Source organism: Amblyomma maculatum, chromosome 10 (genome assembly GCF_055883805.1).
Source record: "Amblyomma maculatum isolate TAMU_Amacu chromosome 10, ASM5588380v1, whole genome shotgun sequence".
NCBI lineage: Eukaryota > Metazoa > Arthropoda > Arachnida > Ixodida > Ixodidae > Amblyomma > Amblyomma maculatum.
Window position 1 is genome coordinate 14,132,534 of NC_139353.1, and position 27,327 is coordinate 14,159,860.

Sequence of the window (27,327 nt, forward strand, 5' to 3'; positions counted from 1 at the left end):
ACTTTTAAAATGGAGGCGCGGAATCGGTTTTGCTGGGTAGTTCAGTCTGTGAATTGTGCACAAAATAAAGAGCAAAAACATGAACTCACACAGCTGGAACTTACAAGGAAACGCATTCGTTGGACAACGGACAGATTCGATCCAGAGAAAGAGAAAAATATAAACTAAATGGCGCGAACAGACTGCACGAACACGGAATAAATAATGCTAATAAAAAATCCAGTGAGCGTTTTTATACCGTCACTGAATTTCGTCACGAAGCGGCCCCACATATATACGGTCAACCGATCCCTCCGCTGCCGTAAAAGTACAGTAGCTGTTCGTTCCACTAGCTTCGCTGGAAATCCCGACGTGTGGCAATCGCACGGCCGCTCGGCTCGAACGGGACTCGAGGGATCCGCACTTTGCGCACACACAAGTCCGCATTTCTGGAAAGGATCCTTCTCATCTCGCGGAAACAGCGACACTGGTAAGAGCACGAGTGGAAGAGAGAAAAAAGAAAAAAACTTTATTGGGCCAAAAGGAGGGGTAACGCGAACACTCCAGTGCAAAGCCGCGTGATCTCTGATTTTACGCTTTAGGGATTCGCGAGCGTAGGAGGGAAGCGCAAGTTGAGCCGCATGGCCCGTTGTGCCGCAGGTCAGCGGTCACGCTCATCCACGTTCTGCAAACGTTTGGAACGTTCGACCATGCGCGAACCACCGAGGAAGGGGGGGGGGGGGGGGGGAAGGAAAAGGACGAAGCATAACTGCACAGCTTACTTTCGCCATTTACGCTTCCTAGACATTCTCAGCTTTCGCAGAAATACAGCAACACAAAAGCACAGAAAGGATGGAGCCAGTGTGTATTTTGTTTTCTCTCCGTTCAATAAATTCGTTTCTTGTAGCCTTTTGAACCCTCGAACTCATTTAGAGAGCGCCGCCGTCATCATGGCAGTCACTCTAGCCGACAATGGCGGCGCTTTAGGCGTGTAAAGACAGAAACGGGAGGGAGGGAGGGAGGGAGGGAGGGAGGGAGGGAGGGAGGGAGGGAAGGAGGGAGGGAGGGAGGGAGGGGGTTGTGCGAGGAAAAAGCAAAGAGCGGAGGAGGAGAGAAGGTAGTCTATTAAGTTATGCGTACACTCATTGCTCGCTCGAATATAGGGGGGCTCCGCGCGATGGCTCATGAGAAGTACGCAACGAAGTATAGAGACTCGCTAAAGAAAAAAGAAAGCACAAATTAAGAGCAAAAAAAAAAAAAAAATCTCCCCAACCTCACAGAATGGCGCGACAGGCGGTGGCGCGCTACGAGTTTGCACGGAGATCAATTCGAGAACAATCCATCATCACAACAGCCAACGTCAAAAATGGCGAGGAGCCCGGTGTTGAAAGCTGAAGTGAGTGAGAGAGGGAGATATGAGCTCAGGGCGCAAGACGAAATTACAAATCGGGTAAACGGGCGGCGAACTGGCGAATATTTTTCACGAATCGAATTTAAAACTGCAGTTTTAAAAGAGGCTGAGAGAACTAGAAAGATCAGGTATAGATCACCTTGATGAATATAGGCCGGCGGTTATTTAAAAGCAGTTTTCTTTTCTTGAACTATAGTCGATTACGCCCAGCAGGGTTAGCCCACACACGGAATTGATTTTAACGGCCTTTTTTTTTTTTCTTTTTTTTTTTTTTCAACGCGGCAGCGAAATATGTCCGTCTCCACCTCCCCGGCTCTCTAGCTCGAAGAGCAGGTTGGTTGGTTGGTTGGTTGGTTGGTTGGTTGGTTCATAGGAAGGGAAAGGCGCAGTATCTGTCACACTTGCTCTGTGGACACCTGAACCGCGCCGTAAGGGAAGGTAGGTAGGTTGGAGTGAAAGTGGAAAGAGAAAAAGGGGAGCCGTAGTGGATGGCTATGGAGTAATTTGGACCACCTGGGGATCTTTAACGTGCACTGACATCGCACAGCACACGACGCCACTTCGTTTCGCCTCCATCGAAACGCAGCCGCCGAGGCCGGGATTCGATCCCGGGAACTCCGGCACAGTAGTCGGGCGTCTTACCACTGCACCACCCCGGCGGGGCCGAAGAGCAGGGTCCCTGAAATGAAATTCTGGCCGTGGAACCTGAAATGAAATTCTGGCGGTGGAACCGTGCACGTGCTTTCGTGAGGCGAAAAGCAAATGACCCGCGGAACGAATGAAAGTCTTCACACCCCGACGAGGAGCTTCACGCTCGGAAGCAACCCGCGAGAACGCCAAACAACGCGCTCAAAAATGCGATCGCGAAGCAAGAGCAAGACCCCGCAGACAGTCATTTCGATGGCGCGGCCCAGCTTTCCCGTCCTGAACACAGGCACAGTGGCGTAGCATAAAAAGTAAACAAATAAATAAGCTCATAACAATTTGGAAGAACGCCAGCCTGCATCGCGTATGGGCACGGTTGTCGTTTGTATATAACCACGTCTCTTCTTCGCAATTCGGCTTGAGCTCCGTTGTTTTGCGTCGCTACGCTCGATGCCGCTTTTGCGGTCCCTCTCCATCACCTCCTTAACGGTGCATCAATCCAGCAGTCTAAAAGACCTGCGACATTAAATTGTTCACACGTATTGCAAAACCGCACAAGTTGTACGTTATGTACGTAAGAACTTACGCCACGCCGGCCCACGTGCACAGCCCGATGCGTTAAAAAGATAATTTACACAGCTTCACAAAAGCTCTCGTTCCGACCGAACCGCTTAGAAGCTCCGTGAAATGAACCATAGCGTTGCAAATCACTCCTTGTGCGTCCAAAGAGGACGCGTGGACTCGTTACCGTTACTGCATTAAGAGCGAAACGAGCAGTGCTCAGTGTTTGCTCGACACCGCCAGAAGAAAAAAAAAAAAACGTTTCGAAAACCCTGCAAGATTGGTGTTCAAGCAGGCTGGCCCAGGACTGAGGAATATACGTCTAGACGGGATGGTGTAAACCTGGCTTGATTCCAACCAGTGTCCGCAAGCTGTAGCAGTTGAAGAGACTAGCATTTTTCGGGAAACACCGATAATGTACCCAAAAGCGTCCCTCCGAAGCCAGCCTCCGCGATTCTTGCGCTAAATGAGCCGTATGAGCAACGATGACGCCAGGCAGTATCTGTGCAATAAACTCACACACCCGCTAGCCTATAGCCTGGCAGTTAGCAAAACTTGAGCAAGCGGAGGGAAGGAAGCCTCATTTCGCTGACAACCATTCAACAATAGGACTTCTCTTCGCCATATCGCACAACTAAGGCAATTACAAAGTTTGGGGCAAGTTGCCTATAAGAAGACCAGCCCTCTTGATACGGCAGCTCGCAGGCCCTCCTCAAGTTTGAGCGCCCAAAAACATTCTTCCTTCCTCTCTACTGTCGTGGGTCTAGAAGAAGAAAAAATAAAGCGTTTATTCCGCGAGGTTGGAGGACAGTCAGCAGATTACCTTGAACCAAAATTTGATGAAAATTTTCAATACCGCCTGTCAAGGCTGTATACGCAATGCCGAAATAAATATATGTGAGAGGGGGGGGGGGGGGGGTGTGGGGTGTGCTGGTCTGACCTGTCTGCTTGTCCGAACCTGTAAGTTTAAACTCAAACCAAAAACAAACCTAGGTGATAAACAGGACAACTAAAACATCACATCTCTCATACGAATTCTCATACGGCTATCTCATAATACACGCCCACACAGTCGTCCTCCACATGGCCGCGCACTTCAGCTACGAAGCCTATGGATTCGCTTCTAATATACGACGCCGCCCAACAAAAGAGGCAGGCCGAACTGAAAAACCGAACCTGGAACCGACCTTCGTGAACGTCCACTCATCCCGTCGCATTCCGGCGCCGCGATAACGATCGATCGGCGAGAGCCGTGGCGGGTGCCGTCACGAAGAGGGCGCGGATTCCGAACGTGACCGGACGCAGTCCGCGCTGCTTCGATGCTGGAAACCCCGCGGCCCGACCACGTTCATTAAAGCTGCGTTTCCATCAGGCACTGCCGACGGTGCGATGAAAGCTCCTCTCTCTCTCTCTCTCTCTCTCTCTCTCTCTCTCTCTCTCTCTGGGGCCGCAGCAGCAGGTTTACGTAACCGTGCTCTGCCCGCCGCCGTGTTTCCCAACACGTGCACTCGCACACTGGACAGTATTCCACTCTTTGTGGACACATATTGCACGTGGCATCGGATATGCGGTGGCTACGTTTGACAAGCTCGGTTATAGTTCAAATGGCGAAGCAGTTCGTATTGTGACGTTCTGCAGGCTGTCAGGCTTATCACTATTCGATAATTCATTCAGGGTAAACGTTAGTGAGAAGCCCTGCGTTGTCCGCAAACGACGTCCGCTGTTCCAGTGAAAGGGCAAGAAGCATGTTTCGTACTGTAATAAAACCCGCCTATTTTAAGAAGTGGACGGCCAAGTATAGGCCCAACGCCCAGTTGGTAGAGTCCGCAAAAGGTTCGCAGCCGCGCTGATAAGGGTTTCTTCTTGGGTGGATTCATTTAACGGGACAGTGAGGGAAACATTCATAGACCCCCGCCGCGAGGTCTTCATCGGAAACCGAGTTCCATAAGCCAAGAAAGCAACAAAAAAGAGAGAGATTAAATCCCCCCCTCCCTTTCTGTGTCACCATCACCCGCCTATCTCGCAGATAAACTGACTGCGTTCCGTCGTCAAAACGCTTCCTGAGTGCGCATCCAACAGACTATGCTACACTAATATGCACTTCAAGACGGTCATCGCGGAATACTTCTGGTAGCGTCAAAAGTTTAAATCGGGGGCTTGGAAATTTTAAATGCATTTTCTTTTGCGGCGATAGATGCGTATTTTTCTACCTACCAGACAAACGTAAGCGTACACCCCCAAAGCAGCCCGGATTTTTATCCTGCGAACAGGAAAAAAAAAATTAAGAAAAATAGGCCAACTCCCGATTTACTTCGTTAAACTGAATGCAATGGAAGTGCCCAAGCATGGTTACTTCGCATGACCACGTATCCTCGTCAATCTTGGCGATTGTGCTGCCTGGGCTAAAATAGGGCAATAGGTTTTACTTACGCGGGAGAAATGCAAAACGTACTCCGCCTCTTGGACTCCGGGTAAGTAAAACAGGCAACACATTAAAGATTTACGTTATATCGAAATATTCGCTATAACCGAGGTTTTGTTATATCCGAGTCTTTCGTCTCGCCAACTTCTCTATTACAAAACGAAAAAGATTTTCCTCTCTCTCTCCTGCCACCTGTCAATCGTGACAGGTGGCTTTTCCGCTAATTAACGGTCTCGGGGCAACAGGCGCTACTGCCGCGGCTTCATCCCGAGACAAGACGGCTGCTTCGCTAGCGAGACACTTAGTCCAAATGCGGATACGGTGCGCCAACACATCGTCTTTCACTTCGATTTCGCTTTTAGAATCCATTGCTTACGGATGAAAGTTAGTGAAGACAATGACATGCCAAGTGATGAACGAGAACCCCCCTCCCCCCCCCCCTCCCCTCCACCCCGTCCTAACTTTATTATCTTGTTTTGGGCCACGTATATATCCAGCTGATTGGCTCTCTTCGTGTTCGAATTTTTGGCCGATACTCAAGTGTGCGTACGTGCCATCTTTTGTAAAAGGCAACAGTAACAAAAATTAACGACTGGCAGTTCGGCTGCGGTGATCGGCGTAGTGGTCTACTGTATAGCGACCAGCGAAGCGCGTCTGTGCGCGCCGCCTCGTAATCGAAATCCACTCGAGGCAGTGAAATGCTTAGTCTAGTGATCCGCAGTTTCATCCCTGACATTAGAGAGATTTAGCTGACCGTGATCCGCGATCCGCCACCGTGACACTCAACCGCGCGTGGGCGGGCGCTCAAGCTGATTGGTTCCGACGCGGTAGGTTTGTGTGCCGACATCCTGTATGTGGCGCCATCTATCGGCGTCAAGGGGGGTCTGGGCATGTGCAATGGAACGCGCGGTGGCGGATCACGGTAGCGGATCGCGGATCACGGTAAGCTAAAACTCTCTATTACTGCTTTCTCGTAGTGAGTTTCACCGCACTTCCATCTCATCGGTGCTTATCACTGCTCATCTTATCAGGAAGCCAGCAAAAGGGGTAACTTGCACTAGAACTGGCTCAATATCGTACCAATATAGTTTGGACTTATTTTTTTACTAAGCTCCTTGTTTTTATCAATTTAAACACATTCGTCAGTCAGCCCGACGTTTGCCTCCTCTGCTCCAAAAATGGGCCCAATAAGTGACTAACCGCAGTACTATGTAAAGCCCTCACTCAAGGGCCCTTCAGGTATACCTGAAAAGAAATAAATAAAAGTAGTTTTCGCGTCGAACGGAGTAAAACTGCGGCTGATGACCCTTTGCAGTTTGCTGCTAAGGGAGTAATTGTTCCCTTCTGATGGACTAATGACTGTTACAATGCAGTTCGTCTGAAAAGAATTCATCCCTGCAGCGCCTTCTTTTTGGTGCGTGTGTTGCTTTCTGGCTCGAAGACTCGGGTAAAAATGTTTCGTGCAGTGGCGTCGTCCCCCATCCTGTTCTCTTCTAACTTCTACCCGAGTCGCTTGCGTCATAGCAGTACAACACGCTGCAAAGCCTGACACAAAGGGATTTGGGTAAAAAGCAGGGCAGACGGCCGAACAAAGGATTCCGGTACACCGCGTCGCAACCACTGCGGCGCGCGAATGGCGCAGAGAATGAGCCCAACAAAATCGGGTGAAGTACCAGCAACAGCAGAATTCCGTATTTTCTCCTCGGCGCCCAGGAGATAGGTAGCGCGGCTGTCGCAATCATAGACGCACGAAAAAAAAAGGAAAAACAGGCGCATTTACTGTTACATGTAAGAACAAAAAATAATATATCGGGAAGTGATAAGGAGAAAACACAACTCGCAGCAGTGAAGGAGAGCAACGGCATCTGCACTTCGAGCAAGAACGCGTTTAGGGAGAGAAGGGGAGCCTCGAAGCGGCGAAAGACAGGAGAGTTAGGGAGCAGGTGTGGAGGGAGCGCGGCGACAGCAGCAACAGAAGAGAGGGGACAGATATGACAGCATCGGCGCCTAAGCGCATGCTATAAGCGACGCCAAATGGGGAAAACGGGCCACATCTTCCCTTACTGCCTGCGCCCAGAATTCCCGGCGAAGCGGCAAAGAGACACATAGACGCGACAACTACGAGGGCGAGGCACGGAAATCAAGACGTCGACAGGCCCGACGTATAAGGTCGGAAAACGCTGGAAGTAGATCTGGTGGGAAGGGACGCAAATCGAAGCCAAAGGCGAAAGCCGACACACCTACAGCTCCCCCTGGCGGCCACTGCTACGGCGGCAGCTCGGAGGTTCGGGAAATCTAGGGAAGCTACGATGTATACGATACAGAGAACCTGCCCCTGCAGCTCAGTGACTGCGCCTTCGCCGTCGTCGATAAAGCGCCAGCTTGAGCAGCCATCGACCAACGATGGGGAAGCGAAGCAAGAGAAGTGGAAAGTGTTTTTCTAGGGTAAAGCAGCGAAAAGAGAGGGAGAAGAAGAGGGGCGAAGAGGAAACGATCGACGCACTCCATGGCCAAACGTTTTGCGCCTGCTGCGGGCACCGAGCCGCCTCTCGGCGATTCCGGGCTACCCCTGGACATACACACCGCTGCGCGCAGTGTAGTTTATACCCTATATAAAAGCATCACGCAAAAAAAAAAAAAAAAAAAAAAACGAAGAAATCCCGGGAGAAGGAAAGGCCAGCTGTAGAGTAATACGATGACGCCGCTGCAAGGAGCTACGCAGGCCCGCGGAAGACGTAACAAAGAAAGGAATGGCGCTGGCGAGAGGGCTCGGAAAGCACACAAACATACACTTCTACTGAGACCGAAAGGGAGTTCAGATGCGAAAGCTAAGAGCCAAGTTACGACCACCCCACCGCCCAGCCGCCGCTCTACACACACGCTGAGCAGCAGCATCTAGCTTCTATGCGGAGTCGGAACCAACGGCGATAAATGTGAGTTATGAATAAGCCGCGCCAAGCCAAAGCCCGATCCAGAAGGGAAGGCTAAGGAAGGATGGATGAGGGGTGCAGAGGCGGCAGGAGGCCGTAATATGAGGCGTCATGGAGAAGTTGACGGCCGCATAAACGTGCGCTGGGCCGTCCAAATGACTCGTTTCCTTGGCAACATGGGCCGCGCTAAATCAGTGCTTCGGCAGCAGCGGCTCTCTCCATTCGCGAGCAGCGAGGCGCTTACGGCATTTCAATGCTGCGCGCGAGGACGGATGGCGGGCCCTTACGCGACGCTCGCTGCAGCAAAATGTCAACAGCATTTTCCTTTTTTTTTCTTTTTGCGTTATTTTGTACTGCGCAGTGAAACGCGCCGAGCACTTTATGCTTCCGCCGAATGGCGCTCGGAAGCTGTGATGGCGCTGCACAAAAACGCCGTTTAATTAAGACTCTCTCCACAGCGCGCATATTCGAACCGGCGAAGACTTACGGGCGAATTTATGAAGAACGAAAAATTTTACTAAGGAAAATCATTCTGAACGACATTTTTGCGACGAAAGAAGTCCAATATAATACGCGGTTCCTAAAGGAACCCCCCCTCCCCCCCCCTCCCCAAATAGAGTGGCTCATAAATCCAATCCGGCGAAGAAACGAGGCCCGCGTCAATGTCTTTACGTCTGTCGAGTCGCAGGTCGTTCAAAGCATCTGAAATAATAATAAAAAAAAAAAAACACGGGTCGTTCTTTGAGGCATTACCTTAATATTCGTACCTTTTAGATTACTCCACTGATTTTAAGGCACTGAAAATCAGGCCCAAGGTGTAACTTCAAGGACGATCATTAAAAATAATACAAAGAGAAATAGAAATCACGTGGGCATCCTCACAAGTACCCTTCTAGAATCCCAGATGACCCGCTCAACCGCAAGGCAGCGTAGCAGAGGTGTAGTATAGCATCTCTGGTACTAGGATGCTCTGGAGGCGTCGGAACGACAGTTCTCCTTCTCCGCAGGAGCGGGGCGCTCAAAATGCCACACCAAACTATTTAACCAGGTCCAGAAGGCAGTCCGGTGCATCGGGAACTTTCTTTGTGTGCCGTATAATTAAGACAAACGGCGGTAGAGTGTTGAAGGGCGCACTTTCCTTTCCCAACCTCGCAGGTACATCGACCTCCTGGTGTACGGTCTCAAGAGTCGCTCGCGTGACAAGCGCAGTCGCCAGAGGCAGCAGCAGTGGCACCTCACGCCAGTGCGGCTGGAGCAGCCGCGTTCACAACAGGTACGTCCCTCACAGCAGAAGCGCTGTGACGTCACCACTCGCAGTTAAACCTACGCACGAGGACGGTCGGAAGCTTCACTCAACGCCTGTCCATCAACTTATAGCTCAATTGAGTATACCTTGTGACAGCTGAGCGACGGTGAGGTCGAACGGTGCAATACTGAAGTTGTCACCTCCGTAGGACATAATGAAGGCCTGCGGCTACCTCCGGCGTATTGGGAAAACGAGCAAAGAATACACGCCCTATACGACAGTGCGACAGTCTGCAGGCGTGCACGACGACACGGTGGCTGTGACAGACGCGCACACGTATAGTGTCTCTGAGAATGACAGCTAAGGGGCTTGCACCTGTTTATGTCGCAGGTGGACTACTACCTGCTGATGATCCACGAAGATCGGGACACGGCGCTGCTGGCGCTCCTCGAGAGCTTCATGCAGTCGGCACCACAGCTCGTTCTGCAGCTGTACATCCTCTGCGACCGCTACGGCCTGCGCACGCACGCCGACACGCTCACAGGTGAGGAGGAGGCGCTGCTCATATTGGTGTCAACGACATCTGCAAAGGTCGTTGGCTCACTGGCAAATAACCGTAGTCAATGTCCTAAATCAACGCATTTTACCCGCACCTGCACGCCCCAATTGAGCAGCAAGAAACAGCGGTAGATTTAACCACTAAACGATTGACGTTACTGGCCAGTAGACTTCCCTGGCATATGTCAAAGCATTTGACCAAAGCCAGGACAAGAGGCATGTCCATGGCGTTGCTACTCAGTGAGCGAAGAGCGGTTTCGGCCAAAACGACTTTAGCGGCTGTCACTGATCAGCATTTGAGGAACAAGACTATAGTCTGTACTGCGTCGTATTTTCAATGCGCATAGCAAAGATAGGCGAAGATGAATGTGAAGAGCAAACAGGACGTATACAGCTAGCCACGCTCAGTTTTCGTTCTGTCTATTCTGACTCTGCTAACAGCCTTCAAGGCGCCACAGATAAATGGGTGTGAGCCATGCCACTGGATACGAGCGAGCGATATCCTAATTAACATTGCTCAGTAAGGAGCGTTGCAGGGCTAACAGGCGCCCAACAGTGCTATCACTCTGCCATTGGTCTGGCCGTGTTCATGTTGCTTCTCCTCCCCGCTTCTCCCTCAAAAAAGAACCTACACGAATATTTAAAAAAGTTAAGCAAAGTTTGCTTCTAGGTTCGACTATTAAACATTGGGGCAGTAGAGCGCTGCGACAGGTGTGCTGTACATTACTTCAGCGTTTCGCTCCCTAATTAAACCCAGTGCTGCTGGTTAGGTTTTCTGCCTTTTCTTGAATACCAGTGCCGGTACGGCAGCAATGACTTGCGCGTCCAACTGAAAACAAGGCGCGCGCCTTTAGGCGCGTGTTAAGATTCAAAAGTAGCCCCTGTGAGGCAATTTCGAGTTTCGTCACAGATCAGCACGTGCCAAAATACACGAGCGCAAGAGCCCCCCCCCCCCCCCCCCCCCATCCCCGCACACACACACGTCGACAAGCGTAGGCAGAAACTAACCCGCGCTTTCCGAAAGCAAGCGGCTTAAACACAGTCGAGGTTATTTCTCGTAGACGCTTTCGAAACGGGACCGCCGAGAACGAGCAATTACGTCGGACTCGCAACGAACGCGGAGTCGACACTCCGCAATATCAGCAGCAGCGCTCTGAAAAAAACGAAAAATACATCGATGAAAACAAGAGAAGCGCGTTAGACCTGATTAGCAGCGAAATAACAGTGTACGCGTATGTACTGCCAGAAGGAGACGAGAGCTCGTTAAAATGTAACCCAGTACGGCACAACTCAAGCAATCCTCTCTTAGAGCACACTGTATGGATAACGTAACACCCAAGACCAACTCAAGACAATTAAAGGGATGTTGTTAAGAAAAAAATGAAGACGAGGGGAAACGACTTTTTAATAAACCCCGAGGGCGACGCAGCACTGAGCACCAGGCCCTCGTTCGAGAAGGGATTAAAAGGAACAAAACGTGAAAAAAAGAAACGTAAGTACCTAAGAAATACAAAAGACAGCAGCAGCAGTAATCGGAACAAACCCGAGCCACGTGCTTCAGTTCAGAGTGCATGAAAAAACAAGGAAAAGAAACAAGCGGCTCTGCTGGAGGGAAGGCTTTTCTTTGCACACGCGTACATATACTCGCATAAATAAAGCAAGAAAAGAAAAAAAATTAAACAGGCACATAGGGTAATGAGACGTGCAAAGAAAGAGAAGATGTTGCTTCCAGCTCTTAAGTCGTTAGTTAATCACGTCCTAATGAGGACTCCACTGCATTAGGAGACTGCGCGAAGTGCGGGAACGATGGGGGAAGGAGAGATGCGAGAGTGGACAAGGGCAGAGCGGTGGTAGGACGCGTTTTAAGCAGACTTCTGGGAGAGGGAAGAAGTCAAGCACGCAGAAATACAGGAAAGGGAGGCAGGGAAGAAAAGGAGGACTGGCACTTAAAACCTAAACATGAACGAAACAAAAAGCAAGAAACGTGAATGGATGGAAGGGACATAAAGTGAAACTCGATGCGCAGCTTGTACGCGGGAGAACAAAAAAAAAAATGAACGAGAAACGAATTTAATCCGTCCAAAAAGCAGCAAAGAGCACGACATGTCCGAAGCCCGCGGAAAAAAAGTCAAATGCACCCAGTTCGACGACCTTCGAGAGATCAGCCAAAACTATGAAAACGTCGTGCCCAAATTTTCAATAAAAAAAAAAAAAATGGCCGACGATTACTATACTCCTATACTATACTATATCATTTTAGCGCAGTTGCTGAGGTATTTATATGAGCGATAGGCGAGGATTGCATACGGATCGGGCAGTGCCGAAAGGCGGTGCCGCCGCAGGACACCACTCCGATTCACAGCAGTCGACGCACCAGAGGGAGCATGAGAGATACCACCACTCTCAGCCCCTATCCTCCTCCAGTTTCCTCGGTTCATTCCAGCCTACATCAGCCCTATCTTCCTCCTCCTGGCACTTTTGCTGCACCCTTCTAGTTCGATTTCCCTCTTGAGCTCGTTTCGTTATCACCGTACTTTCATCCTCTGCTGTGCTCCTTGCTCGCTGTGATGGTTTATCGACTGTTGAGGCCAACGCTGCTCGACCTGCGAACGGGGACCTAAAACAAGAACTTTCCTTGGCTCCTTAAAACTTGCGGGCAAGCGCGAAATTCGGAGAGCGCTGCCATATCTGATGTATCTTGCGGGAGTGCTTTTGCTATTGCCAAGCTCCCAACCACGACCTGTGCCTTATTCCTTAGCTTGATCGGCGTGTGATTAGCTATGGCGTCTAAGTGCGGCGCTCCGGTTCTTCTATCTACATTAGCCCAGTGCAGGGAGAAATTAAGCAAGAATTAAGGCAAAGTACAAAGAGTTGAGAACGAAACGGGCCACATATTTTCGAGTTCGCCTGTAAAGAGTAAAGCGCTATTGTATAATTGATAAAAATCCCTATGGGACGAGCTGCTTACACTATGGGATGCCTGAACGACTTTCATTTAAAGAATGCAAATTTATCGGTAGTCTCGACAGATGTGACAGTCTCATCCAAGACTTACCGAAGAGTGTGTCGTATCGTAATCGAAATCGTCATAAGGCGATAATTGTTCTTACCGTCGGCATACTGTGGCCTCACCTCTGCAGTACATTTCTGTAGGTTTGTTGATTGTCGTAAGCAAAGTAAAGGAAGCAACACTGAATGATTGAGTGGTGTGTCATCCGACGTGCGGCCCTTCCTGAGGTAGACCGCCCTCAATGGGAAGCAGCTCAAGACTGGCTTTTCAAGTCCAATGTAAACAATATTATTGTAAAGCAATGCGTGCAAAGTATGTTCCATTTATGCTACATAACATTGTTTTTTCTTCCTACTATTTTACTAGCCATTTCCAGATATTTAGCCAGAGTGGTGCACATCTTTCAGCAACGAATCAAAAGCACAGCCCACGCACGCAGCCAGTACTTCGAAAGGTGCGTTTTCCCGAAGAGAGGCCAACGCGCAGTCTTGTTTCGACTGCCGGCTTTGCTAACAATGCTCCCAAAAACCCGCTTCGAAGTAAACAGCGAGCGTACCACCGGTAAAAACTTGGAAACGGCACTGAGGCCGCGACAACGAACTCGCCAAACGCAAAAAAAAAAAAAAAAAAAAAAAAAAAAAAAAAAAAAAAAAAGAAAGAAAGAAAGCACCACAACATTTGAATCGAATAAAATACGTACGAACCACTAACCACTTCCCCCAGGGTCATTACCGGTGCCCACAGAAAAAAAAAATAAATCTACTAGCCAAGCATCCGAGAGAAAACAGAGAACGGGTCGAACACCTCTTGGACGCTTAATATTTGCTTCGTATGTGCATCACTATCCACCACCATCGCTTACGGACCGTATTCAAGCTGCTCGGCCTCCTTCCATTTATTAAGATTAATTGCTCGATCGATGTGTGAGCAAGGCTTCGCGTCTGAATAAGCGGCGAAGAAGCATACACAAAACTTCCTTTAAAAGTATTTCATCGGGGGTTTAAACGAGCTGGCGCTCGTGCCAATTATTTCTTTTTGTCGGGGTTAAGGAAAGAGTACGATGCTCCCTACGCTAACGAATGAAATAACGGGGCCCCCTCCGATATCATGACGGGGAGGGATGTAAGCTTACTGAATGGGATCAGCTTGAAAGAGGCTTGAATAACGGAGCACTGATGACACCAACCAGCGCCCTTCCCTTAAAAGGCACATTCTAGGGACCGCCCGTCAATGGAGGCAAGCGTGCGAAAAGGTTACGCTGAACAAAAGGTGGTGAAGAAAGCGGAGAAGAACAACTATCGGAAAAAAAAGAACGGCGGGCGACCTCGAGGATCTAATGAATTGCGCGCGCTGGCGTCACAAGAAAAGCTATCTCGCCCCAGCCCTCGGAAGAAGCAGGCACCGTCGTCGCCTACTCTTCTTTCGCAATCCCCCCCCCCCCCCCCCCCTTTATTTCTCCATCTTCCGGAGTTTCTTGCAGTTGCGCTCATGTGGCCTTGAGCATTCGTGCACTTGTTTCGATCGGTTGCGCTTGGGTCCAGCGCATTTTGTGGCAGCGCGATCATCCAAGCAGTCCTGAAGCAGTTGCGAATATGAAATCTTGACACCTGAACATGTTTCCGTTGGAAATGTTTTTATTAGCTTCAGAAACAAAGAAAGGGAAGACAAAAAAGTGTGTGGCTCACTGCAAGAGCCGGGCATTACTAGATGCAGCCACGGCACACATTCGGACCTGAAGCTCTTCGCCCAAAAAAAGAAAAAAAAAAATGTGCGGGGCTTCAATTACCATACAACCAAGTTTAGCTAGCGTTAGCCATCGACCGCAGTCGCAGTCACTGCCACCGCTTCGACCTTTGCTCGCTTCCACGCTTAGTACTGGCTTCTCGTCATTCGATGGTTTCGGCAGCGTGTCTGGCACGACTGTGAGCTCCGTCTTTAGCGAGATAGCGTATGGGTACGGTGTATTTACCTAACCTAAATGAAAGAGCGGCACAAATGGAATTTGATGACAACGACGGTGTTTTCGACCACTTGGGGTGCTTTAACACGCACTGACATCGCACTGCACACGAGGTCTTGCTTTTCGCCTCCATCGAGAAGCGGCCGCCGCGGCCGGCATTCGATCCCTCATCCTTGGAACAGTCGAGCGCCCTAACCACTGAACTATTAAGACGGAGCAAAACTCGTAAATTAACGCAGCAGAGCTAAAGCTGTAAAAAATACAAAGCAAACCTGTATGATAAAGAAAAATTTACGAAGCGCACTTGAGGCATCCTTGCTGCGAATGCGAAAACTGGTATGGATTAAGAAGTGGATGAATAGTAGTCACATATAGTACAATGAACACTTTTTCTAGGCGCTGCCTTTCAGCTACGTTGGTGATAGGACGTATTAGGCTTTCATCATAAGAGAAAATTGTTTACTTTTTAAGCACATATCTGGCGTATACTGAATGACCATGGCCAGCTTTCTCGCAAAAGCCACCGATACGAGTCGTATCCACCAGCGGAAAGAGGGACGAAGGTTCCTTTCCATCCCTCATTCATCTCGTGTCCATCCTACGCAGTTGCCGCCCAGCTGGGCTCCGTGGGCTCGTCGCTGTTCGAGTTGTGCTGGTCGCTGGCCAGCTACCATCGGGCCCTGCGGCGCTCGGTGCCCGACAAGCACAACATGAGCCGGCTGGGCTCGGCGCTGCAGTTCTTCTGGCGTCTGGGCACCGTGGCGTCGCGGGCAGGGGCGCTGGCGTTGTTCGCCTCACAGTACAAGTACTGGCTTCTGCCCGCCTGCATCGGCCACTGGGGCGTCATGACCGTGTGGGTGATGCACCAGGGGACGCGCTTCTGTGACAGCGACGCCGGCCGCCCCAGGCCCTGCCGGGAGTACCTGTTCAACATGCTCATCGGCGCCATCTACCTCTTCTGCTTCCTCAACGTCAAGGTGGGTGCAAACGTTGCAGAGTGCAGAAAACTGCTAGCAAGATCGAAGACTGTGTAAGCACTCAGTCTTGGTCTTAGAAGGAACTACAGCCTCCTTAAACCGACGGACCGACATCATTTATGTACAGAGTGAGACCAGGGAAAGAATGAGCATAGGGTAAACAAAGGAAGGGATGGGGTCTGGATACGCCCTGTCCTCTTTGATGTAGGCATTCAGCTCAGTGAAAAACACAGGCGCATGTGTGGAGGGCGGTGCGAAATTGTAGCAGCACGGGACTGCTGTGACAATATTACATTGGTAGACCAGCGATCCCCACCTGCGCGAACGAGTGCTCGAGTCCAGCTGAGGTCAAAACAAATAGATATGAGTTGCCCGCCGCAGAGGCTGGCGACAGCAGCCCTTTCCAAAGCGCCGTTTGCTGCGGCTTTAATATGTTAGCGACAACGAGGACAGCCAGGGATCTTCACAGTTCGTCGCCCGGCGCGCTGCAAATTCATGAAGAATAATGTAGATTATTTTGCCTCGCAGCTGGGTACAATGGAAAGACCAGCCACTGTCAAGTGTTTGATGTTATTTTTGAGCGCAACGGAGGGAAATAAAGTGCACGACAGGTCACAGTATACAGCATACCATTCGAATTTGGCGCCGTAGTCACCGCAATACGTCATCAACGGACGTTACTTACGTCCGTACCAAGCTTCCTGCGCGCCTCTTGCACTCGGTTTTGGTTTCGTATGGGAAGAAGGGTCTGATTTCCTTGTGATGCAGGGTTTTAAAATCAGTTTTCCTTCCTTTTAAAAAGCTACGTGGCATTATATCTTATTCACGGCGCCGAATTCCCTGTTGGGACTAACCGCCCAAATGCGATAGTTATGAAGTTAATCAGTAGATTTTAGTTATTTACTTCCGTAAATAGAAGTGTTCTGCATGCAGTAAACTGCGCCCGCCGCGGCTGTGAGTTTGTTCCTACAAATATTTTCTATCTATTTCGAACTCACAATGTTTTTTTTTGTTTTTGTTTTTTTAATTTTTGAAAGTGTTAACTGAAACATCCGGTATAAGGAGAGCTTATAATGTATAGCGTACCCTATATGAGCTCTTCCTGCTCTGTGGACAGCCCATGCTGTTTTTTCAGCAACCCCACTGTTTGCTCCAGTAAACTTCGTTCTGGCGCTTCTTCGAAAAGAGCAACGCGAAAAAAAAATAAAAAAAGCGCATAGCACTTTCGCGTTTATGCCGAGACCATATCGGCGGCTGATACAAATTCTGCATTATCTCGCAGGACGAGCCCACGCGGTACAAGTACAGCGCCTACTACGTCATCGCCTTCCTGGAAAACACTGCTCTCATCGTACTGTGGTACTTCCGCGCCGACCCCGTACTCTGGTACCGCCTCCCGCTCCTCATCGGTGTCATTGGCAGCTTCGTCCTGGGGATCTTCTTCATGCTCGTCTACTATCGCTTCTTCCACCCTAACGGGCGCCTGCCGCTGTACAACCCGATCGCCCGATGCTGCTGATGATCACTCCTCGAGAAAGAGGCTCATCTCAACCACAACCAAACAGGCGGACGTAGAGCACATTTTCTGCCTTTCACAATACCACATGAGTGATGGCCCGGGACATGACGGACATGCATCCACTTCCCGCTGGCGATGCGAAGGTGTCCAACAAACCCTGAGCATTACCCTGCCGTGGAGACAACCGGCCGTAGTTCAAGTGGATGACTGAACATATAAGCAGAGCCTACTGGGGTAATAAGAGTGCAGTGCATAAGACCCGCCCACATCCATTAAAATGCCTGACCTTCATTTAACATTGTTTGGAACTATACAGGCAGCGAAAGGACAGCGCTTAACGGTCTCGAATGTATCTAACATAGAAGCGCCCTTCTGCGTCCAGAGGCGATGCATACATGACACTTTAAATACTTATATTTGCATCGTTATTTATGTAGTCCGCAAATTTTCAAGAACATCGGCAGTGTGAAGAAAAGATAGGGCTACCAGAGTTACGAGCGAGCCAGAGTAATCTGGCCCGGAAAAGAATAGTCCTCTTATTCTTAGCCCTCTTCAGAGAGACGGATACGGTGATGGATGGCCCCCGCTCTCGTCCAGAAAGACGATAACTTCTCCTCCCCACGCTTTCACCCCACCGCCGCGGCGTCCAACAAAACATGCGTGGACGAACTGTCTAGACAGAAGGTCACGACATTCCGCGCAACGAAGAGGGCTACTCTTACAAGCCGCGAAACGAGGGGGCATCCATATCGAATCCGCGGCAAGCAAGAGTCGACAGCCAAGTCAAGCCAAGAAGCTGGCCGTCAAAAACCAAGATGACCAAGACAGAGCGGGAAAAGCGAAACGAAAGACGAGCAGACGTCGGTCGACCGAAGCTTGCGAAAAGCGAGGGGTGCGGAGGACAAAGGAGCGTCGCTCGACGTCGACGCTTTTGCATCCGTCAAATCGACCGTCGCCAAGCGAGGACGTCAAAGGACCATACACGCTAGTGCAGCCAGCGGTAGCCAGCGGTGGCCGGGAGAGCTCGGATGACGCCGGCCCCCATCCGTCACCTTCAAAGGGAACGCGAAGCGCTGGCTCACTCGCTTCTTCTTACGTGCCTGCTTTCTTTTGCTCGTGACGGCCCGAGCATCGCAGCCTGGCGTTGATACACGCGTGGGGTGAAAACCCGATATCGACGGGAGACGCAGCGGCAGTGTGGTGTTTACGGTGTCTGCATGTTATGTTTTTACGTCCACTCATTTCGCAATACCCAAATGAATCGCCCAAGGAGGCCAACGGAAGACACGCATGGAGCGACAAAAGAAGTCTGTTCTGCTCCCTGCCTGAAGGTGAATGATCCCCAGCATGCTTGTGTACCAGACGGCGAAAGACGCTCCTGCAATCTTCTGCTTTTTTGTGCGTGTTTGTGAAAGTTCCACGATTTGGGCGTCTGAGTTGCGAGATCACTGCAGACGGAAAAATCCGGGCAAACAGCCTTTATGAGTCTCCTCAGGTGTGATCCCGTGCGTGAGAAGTTATGGCACTTTTTTTGTTGCTTGATCATCTTTATTCTTGATCACCATTGCTTGATCATCTTTGTCACTCGCTACAGCGCCCCTTTCAGGCGACAATCATCAAAGTCTTTGGCTGATAGTTTTCAGGCATGAATGGCGACTACACATGTAACAAGGCAGAAAGAAAAGGAACTTATGTACATATAGGAGGCAGAAGAAACATAGTTACAGGCTGCAACTCATTGTAGCCTTGTAATCTTGGGTGTACACGCAAGCTACCACGACTGGCTGTTACTTGCGGATCAGTTGTGGTTATTCCTTTTGCTAGAAGGGGACAGCGATAGCATTTTACTTAGTACATCATCCAGTAAGATGGGACATACAAGATCTGATCTGTTCGAGTATATACAACAGCTTTTGTGTGTTTACGTCTGATACCTGAACGCCATTCCTCACAAAAAGACTTACAGGTTCTGAAAAGTGAAGCCTTCTTTGAGTTCAACACACCCATCAAACACTATGACATCTGAAAAATTTAGTAAAAAGGAAGGCTCAAATAGATTACGTAGGTAGAAACTCCAATAAGTTCGCCTCTCCCGATAAAAAACCACTGAAAACATAATGCATCAACTGTGAGAGTGCCGCTGACAGTTACCAAAGACAAGCCAATTGCCCAAGAGCTGCGTAATAGGTCACCTTACAACGCCCTGAAGATGACGATCACAAGATTTTTGAAGGATAGATCAACAGACAGCAAAAAATCTGGTCGGGACAATGTCGCTCACTTTTTGGTACACATGATGCGCAGCTGTGAACTCTTGTACATTATCGGCAGTGATGGTGGAATGAGTGATCTGAAGAACAAGCTGTCTGTGTGCGAGTGCTGATTTGACGGCAAAGCCATGTTGAACAGATGCGAATTGCCGTGAAAAATCCGCCGCTGTTTCACTGTTGGTGACAACCGAACTATAGAGTCAAATTTTTATCCGCTCATCCTAGGTCCATCAATGCATTTGTGCGCTTTGTTAGAGCCATATAGTTGTGTGTAGAAGCAGACTGCACTTATGGGAGTGAGGAACAGTGGTCACGGTTTGCCTACTTGAAATTACAGAAAGAACATTTCTCGGTACAAATAATTTACGTCGGAGCATCACCCTGGCAAGATGCAGCTCCACTTTATTTTCAGGCTAATTGTCACACTGAGAGAAGCAACAGTCTAACAGGATATGTTTTTATTGAAGGCACACTACCTGAAATGCATACACTGCTGAAATGTTCTGCACAACCATTCCAACAATTCCAGTCATTTTGAGTGGCTTAGAAGAAGACAATAAGGAGACTAAATTTATAAGGATTAGGTAGAGAGCACATGTGTAAAGATTAGAATTCATGTTGACGCCATGTAACGTTCTGGTTTCAGCAAATTGGCCCATAGTTCACTTCACACATTTAATACCAGGGTTTTACTATAGCTGCATGCTTTTCGTTTTTTTTTTTATGAAGCCACACACCACCCTCTAAAAAAGTGTATTTTTTTTGTTTTTTTCAATTTAATGCAAGAAAAACAGCCTAATCCAGTAACATCACAGTCATGATATGTCACAACCACCTGTTATGTCCTCCGCACGCTGGTTTACCCTTGCTCAGCAACTTGTATTACATTACAGTTAACGCAATAAGTTTCCTCTCACAGTGCCATACGAGAATGCATCGTTGAAATGTACAGTTCTAGAGTAAAGCAGCAGCTCTCAAATACAAAGAAATGTCCTGCTGACATTCGTTTTTCTCTTTTGATATTTCTGAAGTGACACGAATACAAGAAGGCTTCCTACTAGCCCATTATTAAACTAAAATTACAAACGTAAACTGCTTAGTTCCCCCAAATAAGAAACCTGCTTTATGGTTTATGGCATGGATGAATAACTGGACACATCTACATAGATGTGGGTAGTCTAGGTTGTCAGCAATATGTTTTTTAATGGTTTTAGGCCCATGCCTCTTTCCTGCCCTGGCAAAGATGTCAGTACGTCAGACCTCTCCACAAGGTTCGATATCAGCTGCAGCGGCCATGTTTTAAGGAGATACTGTGCGATGTCAACGCCCACTAATTCCCTTTACTACAGCATCCCTCACAGCTTGAGTCACTTCAAGATGCTTCACTCTATAAACCATAAAAAAAAAAGATCTCAATCCTTTGGTTTTCCAAACTGGTTTAATCAAAGAAAGAAACAAACAGATATTTCCTTTATGACGTAAGCAGTGCGTATACACTGAAGTTCTTCTGAGGCAAGGAAAAGGGCCTGGTAATATCTTAGCCAATTAATGCCCCAATCATGTAAAAAAGAGGTCAACTCAACTATGGGCTAAAAAAAGTTGTCTGTGTGATACTTACAATTAATATGTGACAACAAAAACAACTAGACAACAGTTGGCTAAAGGGCGCATTGTTTCCGCTCGTGGGGAAAGCGACTTGCATTCTTTGACGCAGTCTCTTATGCAACTGCTTGGCAGAGCATGACCTAGTCGAACCAACCAGCACTCCAAAGTCCATTTCACTCTCTCACAATCAATCTCACTTTACAGTTACGGTAAACCAATAGGCCTATAGTGCACTAGTTCACCAGACTGCTAGTAGAGGGAGCCACTTAAGGCTTGTAGAGGGCGCCACTTTCACCTGCTTTCAGTGTGCACCAGTGCCATACTTCTTGGGGGTTTGTGATCCCAGAGACACACGCACACACTTTGATACTGGTACACAAGCGCAAGAAAGAGCTGATGTTGTCCACAGCCAAAAAAAACATGCCTTGTGTGAAAAATATGCAACTGATGCTGGATGCCCCTAGGCAGATTCTTACCAGATGCCAAATATATATAAACATAAAAGAAATGACGTGCATGTGTGAACATTTTATCTTGTCTAGAGGTAGTAGTTGACGTGTGCCAGTGGCAAAACGATTGCTATACTGTAGAAAGACGAGCATCTTTTTCAAACCTGTGTGCTTTGTAAGTGGGAGGGATGATATGAGAACAAAAACGATACTGCAACAGTGTGCGTGGTGAGAAGGTCCTCCATTTTCATGTGGCCCAAAGGTAAGAGGAATCTTGCGGCTTTTGCTTTCTCATCGCATTTTAGACAAGGGTTCATCAGAGCAGTGAATAAAAAAAAAAATTGTCACCCTTTGACAATTGTGCAGTATTTTGACTCATTTCTATTTGCCTATCCCCAGGAAAACATTCCCTTGAAACAAACCTTTCAAGACTGAAGAAAACATCCTATGACCTTATACGATGGCACAGCCCGGTCCCAGTTGGCATCCGGAACACAGTTGCTAATAAAAGTCCAAACCTAGATGTCCACAGGATGTTAAATGGTCTACTGAAGCGGCTGTCAACTGCTTGAACTGATTTTATGGACACTATAAGTGCACTCCAAATCCTCTTTACAGGGCCTCCTCAATATTTTTCATCCTCAGCAAGAAAGCATATAACTTTGTCCAAAACACAAAGATGTTCCGATTGAGTGAGTGTCAAATAGCAGATGCATCCCAAGGAACAAAATTATCGCAATTAGCCCGAACTGAACAATCTCTGCTACATTTCAAGTAGACTCCATGGTGCTTCCCTTGAAAGCTAAAAAATTTCAATAAAGTAGCATGAAATTCACAAAATTTCTAGGGAAAAAAAATGCTACTACTGAAGCGCATTAGGCACCTGTGGTGACGGTAACATAAATGGAATACATATTTCTAAACAATACATGTGTTCAATGTTTTTTTTTACAAACATTTTGTAGCGATGATAGTAGGAAAAAATTGGAGTTGGTCAGCATAATTTACTGCATTCTAATATTAAAGAAGCTCCTTTTATTAGAAATGAAGATCTCATAAATTAGAAAAAGCTAAATAATACAAAATACACGTTCACATCGCCAAGCTTGTTTCCAAAGCATGTGCTCTTTTTGTGAGTACCCCTGGCTAGACTGCCACACCATCCACATTCAATTAATCATCACAGATCCCACATTTCTTTTGACAGTGTCATCAATGTGACAAGACTAAATCGAGTGACAAGAAAAGAAACACTCCATTTCCTACTCAAATTTCCCAGATAGTCTTCTGCCACAGAACAAAAGTGGACTGAGCTTTGAAAGGCCAAGCAATCTATTTTTACTAGCAACCGAAACGGGATAAGGTGTCCTAAGAGTAGCTCCTTCCACAGAAGCAATTTCAAATCCTTCACCCCTAAAAGCATGACCAACACGAGGTTCTTGTTGGTGACGCCTAGTAGTCATCAAAGGGACTCATGCAGACATCAAAGGTAAGAGGAGCACAGTACCAACTGATACCCTTTATTTGCAACATATCGCTGCAAAAGCTTTCATTAACTCCATCTTACACTGGCTGCGGCCACTCCTATGTAGAAAATTTTAAAGTTTCAGCTTTTAGCTTCAGCCTCCACACCGTTTTTGTGTGGCAGCTACCACCGCCCCTAGCAAACATTCCAATACAGATTTGTATGAGTCCAATACAGAATATTTATTGGTTCTATAGAATTTACATTTAATCGGTCTTAATTGACTTTGTATAGGAATATTACAAATATGAATTGGTCTAATCGACAATAGGTATTGGTCCGAAACATGGATATATTGGTCGTACTGATTAGCGGTACAGGTTGATTAGTGGTACTTTCTCTGCTAAGCACTTTCAGAGGCAAACCTAGTTTCGAACACCTCACCCCAAGATGGTTCGTGTGACCGTGTCCACGTAGGGGTTCAAGTTCATAGCTCTAACCAACATGTCTGAAGAGATGCACAACTATCAGTAGTGTAAGCTATCTTTACAAAAAAATTCACTTCAGAGTATCACTGAAGCCCTGGGAAGTCGGGTTTCATTTCGAGCTGTCTGAATTTGTGTAAAAAAAAAGCAGGGCATGTCTGTAAGAATTTGTTGGTGTCGTACCACAGTGATGCTCTAACATTCGTAATTCGCAGTCATAACTGTCCTGGTAGCTTCGTTTTTTTCACCTCTTCATTGCACTTGGTTGGCTCACAGTTATTATATATGTACTATTGTAAAAAAAAATTGAAAATAAAAAAATTTCACTGAGTTTTTTTTTTTTATGACAGCATAAAAGAAAAGTGTACAAATGTTATACTTTTTTTCATTTTTTAGAAAGTATAGCACACAACAATTTAAGTGTTGGGATGAACCACCCTTGGGCAAAACTGGACAATGGTGATGATTCCTCTGGCGAGCCGTCTGAAACAGGTGACCAGCACTAATAGTGTGGAAGCACAGTAACTGTCTCACTCTCGGTGGACACGTAGACGGCATGCACCCCATAGGAAAGGAAGAGGAAAAAAAGGGTGAAATAAAAATAATGCAGTAATGAAAAGTACAGGACTAAGTTAAACTCCTGCAGTTCTTTGAACTGCACCAACATTAGAAAGCACACAGGCATCTCTTGAATTTCGTCTCCACTGAACTGCATTCCCGCCAGCCAGGATTTGGTAACTGCTACCATCCTGACGGCTAGTTATTTTGCTTAGTCAAACAGCCCTACGTCGTAAGGCCAAGAGGAGAAGAAGGGGCCATACACAGGGCTGCGTCTCGTCCTTTCTCCTCCTCCTCGTCATGTGCCGTTGTACTGTTTCACAGACAGAGATGCCTGACCAACTCACCCTGCAGTTCATTTTGTACCCTTGAAGCAACAGACAGAACATGTGGTGACGTAAGCATGGGAATAAAGCCTTTCAGCTAGAGGGTCTTTCAATGAAAGCATTAGAGGGGCCATGCCGGGAAAAATTCCTTTCACTGAGGCTGCCAAAGAAGAAAAGAAATACGGAATGTGGAAACGAAAAAATTAGAGGGGTTCAACGCTGCTGAACTGGATTTAAAGCGAAAGCTTTCGGTGCAGGCAACTACCGAGTTGTTGTTGTCACCAGCGGTTTCTTCTTGGTTCAAGGTCATTCGTGGAGTCGGCACCAAGCTGAAAAGGCGAAGCGGCTGGCATAGTGTTGCTTTCACAACAGAATTTAAGGTTAGGTAAAGTAGAGTGTTGCTGTTGTTCAATGAGAAAAGCAGGGACAGGACAAATATTGAGAGGGTGAATATGGATGGTGTATGGTGAGAACAAGGGTTAATAGCAAGGAGAGAAGGAGAGGCTTTACGGGATTGCAGCGTATGTGACCAGATCAGTCTTCTCTGCTCATTTGCTGTTAAATGAATCTTGTACTGTGAGCTTCAATGGTTTGTCAATATGATGGAAGCAGTTCCTTCGACGAGTGATGAGCCAAGTGCAGCAGTTCCTTTGACAAGTGCCGAAAGAACGTCTATCCGATCAACCCATCGTTCACTGCCGAATTTCCTTATTCTAGCAAATCTTGAACTTCCACTTTGATCGTCTTGTAAGCAGAGCAAAATTTGAACTTCTCTACAATATGCGCATTGGTCAAAGCACTACGCATAGGTTAGTTAGATGCATCACTAATAAAATGAGAGGGTTAAACAGGCACCGGAGACAAGTTAAAGTTCACCCATATCAATAAATTACCATAACATATAGAAAAAAAAAAACTGCTTTTAGTGAAAATGAACATTTTATAAGCTGGAAAAAGCCATGAAATGAAATACTATACTTGTCTTGTAACCATTATTTATCCTTACAAGCAAACTGCGATGATGTCGATACTTTGTTGTTGTTGTTGTCACATATCTCCAATGACAATGACATTTACTTCGATAACCACGAAGTGCCTTCCAGTCTTGGCATCAAAAGTTTGAACCGAGTGACAGGAAAAGGATATCACCGAATTTCTAAACAGAACTTCCTAGGCAATAGGTGTATTTTTCGTGGCCAGAGAAACGTCTATGCAGCCCCAATTAAAGGCAAAACAATCGACTCTTTTTCTTTTAAATCAGAAAAAAGAAGCTGAATGGTGGCGCCCCCGGTGTCTTTTAAAATGTCTCAGCAGCGCCCAACTCACAAGGTGCAGCTTATTAGAAATAGATCATGCAAAAGTAACTAACACACTAATCCTGATCACTGAATTCAAACCTAAGTTTGAGAAACTTCAAGTGTGACAAAATTTTCAAGCCAGCAGAGTGCGCCATGAGCAAGTGCATTTTTTTTCTAACATGCAAAGCACCATTCTGAGTTCATAAATCTTTTACTTTGTCTGGTTTAACTAACTGAAGGGAACTTCGGTTAGCTAAACAGACTCAACAAGAATTCCAGCACTGGAAGCTAGGAGCATGAGCAATGTGACAATCAGGTACCAATAGAGTGCGGGTTGCTGACGATCTTATTATACATATTAAATTAATATATTAATAATAAAGGAAGTGATGCAAATTTTGAGCCATGCCGCACACAGATACACATACGACCCTTAATGGAAGTAGCATATAGCGCACCAACACCAAGGATGACGCTGAATGAACAGTCATTTCTAGGCCAATCAATAGTATTACAGCATATATGCACATGCACAAGCTGACATGCACTACAATGCCATACGGCCCCATTGGACAACTCAAGAAACATACACTACATTCAAATCATCTCCACTTGACAGCGCCATCAACACAAAGAGTTTACGGCAAAACTGACTCGATTCCTCTCACGAAAGCACCCCCCACACCATGCAAACACGACACGAAGACGACAGCAACCGAATATTCTCTACACGATCCTTGCAACCACGGATTCAAACACAGGCTTGGATACAAGTATGTGTAAACAAGTTTCTCCAAAACGACGAAATCATGCCAGAGAAATAGACCACCTGCTTTTTCGACGTAGCAGATCTGCCTGGAGCAGCATTGTGCCGGTTCCCTCCCGTGAAGTTGAGCATTGAGAGAAACGAAATTCAACATACCCGTGAGACGAAATCCCCAAGAAAATTGGGAAGAAGTATGTGGCCATCGTCAAGCAAGCCTGTATTACCGTGTTCACCGGGTTAAAATAGCAAGAACTATTTGCCTTGCCACTAAAGACATAAAGCCCGCTCAGTTGGCACAGGTGTGCTGGTGAACAAAACTATTTTTTTCTCTCTTTCACGTTGGTACACAGAAAACACTTTATGCGTCAAACTTAACAGTAAGTATATGACCTTGATTCCAAAATAAATGCTGCAAATGAAGTCCTTCAACTCAAAATTACAATATATTAAGAGAATGAACCAAACAAGCTGTTGCAGCCATAGGCATGGCCAGGGGATGACAAATTTTATCATACAAGTTCGTCAGAGCTTATACCCGTCGGAAAATTCTCTGGCAACCTTATGTTCATCATAAATGTGCAAAGAGAAAAGAACCAAAATTCCTTTCCGAAAATATTTTTTCTCATAAGTGTTTCAATGAATCCCACTGCGTAATTGTAAAAACCAGGAAAAAAAATAAGAGTAAAAATCAAAACGAAAAAAAAAAAAGCAAAAAAGGCCCTCTTCAGCCTTACTTGCACCATAAATGTGCAAAGAGAAAGGAAGGAAGATTTCTTTTTGAAACTATTTCTTCCCATATGCGTTTCAATAAATCCCACTGCATAACTGTAAAAACTAAGGGGGGGGGGGGGGAGTGAAAATCAAAACAAGAAAAAAGAAGCAAAAAG

The 27,327-nt window shown here is 47.2% G+C and overlaps 2 protein-coding genes across 4 annotated transcripts in view; one reads left to right on the forward strand and one right to left on the reverse strand.

The window, feature by feature from the left end:
- The window catches only part of LOC146175644 (XK-related protein 6-like), a 60,768-nt gene extending 43,479 nt beyond the window's left edge, over positions 1–17,289 (forward strand). The window contains exons 3-6 of the mRNA XM_084580820.1: positions 9,104–9,221; positions 9,585–9,738; positions 15,329–15,699; positions 16,982–17,289. Coding sequence (XP_084436946.1) covers positions 9,104–9,221; positions 9,585–9,738; positions 15,329–15,699; positions 16,982–17,218 — 880 coding nt within the window. The 3' untranslated portion in view covers positions 17,219–17,289. The remainder of the gene's footprint in view (positions 1–9,103; positions 9,222–9,584; positions 9,739–15,328; positions 15,700–16,981) is intronic.
- The window catches only part of LOC146175642 (ninein-like protein), a 547,135-nt gene that overhangs the window by 404,450 nt on the left and 115,358 nt on the right, over positions 1–27,327 (reverse strand). The window lies entirely within an intron of this gene.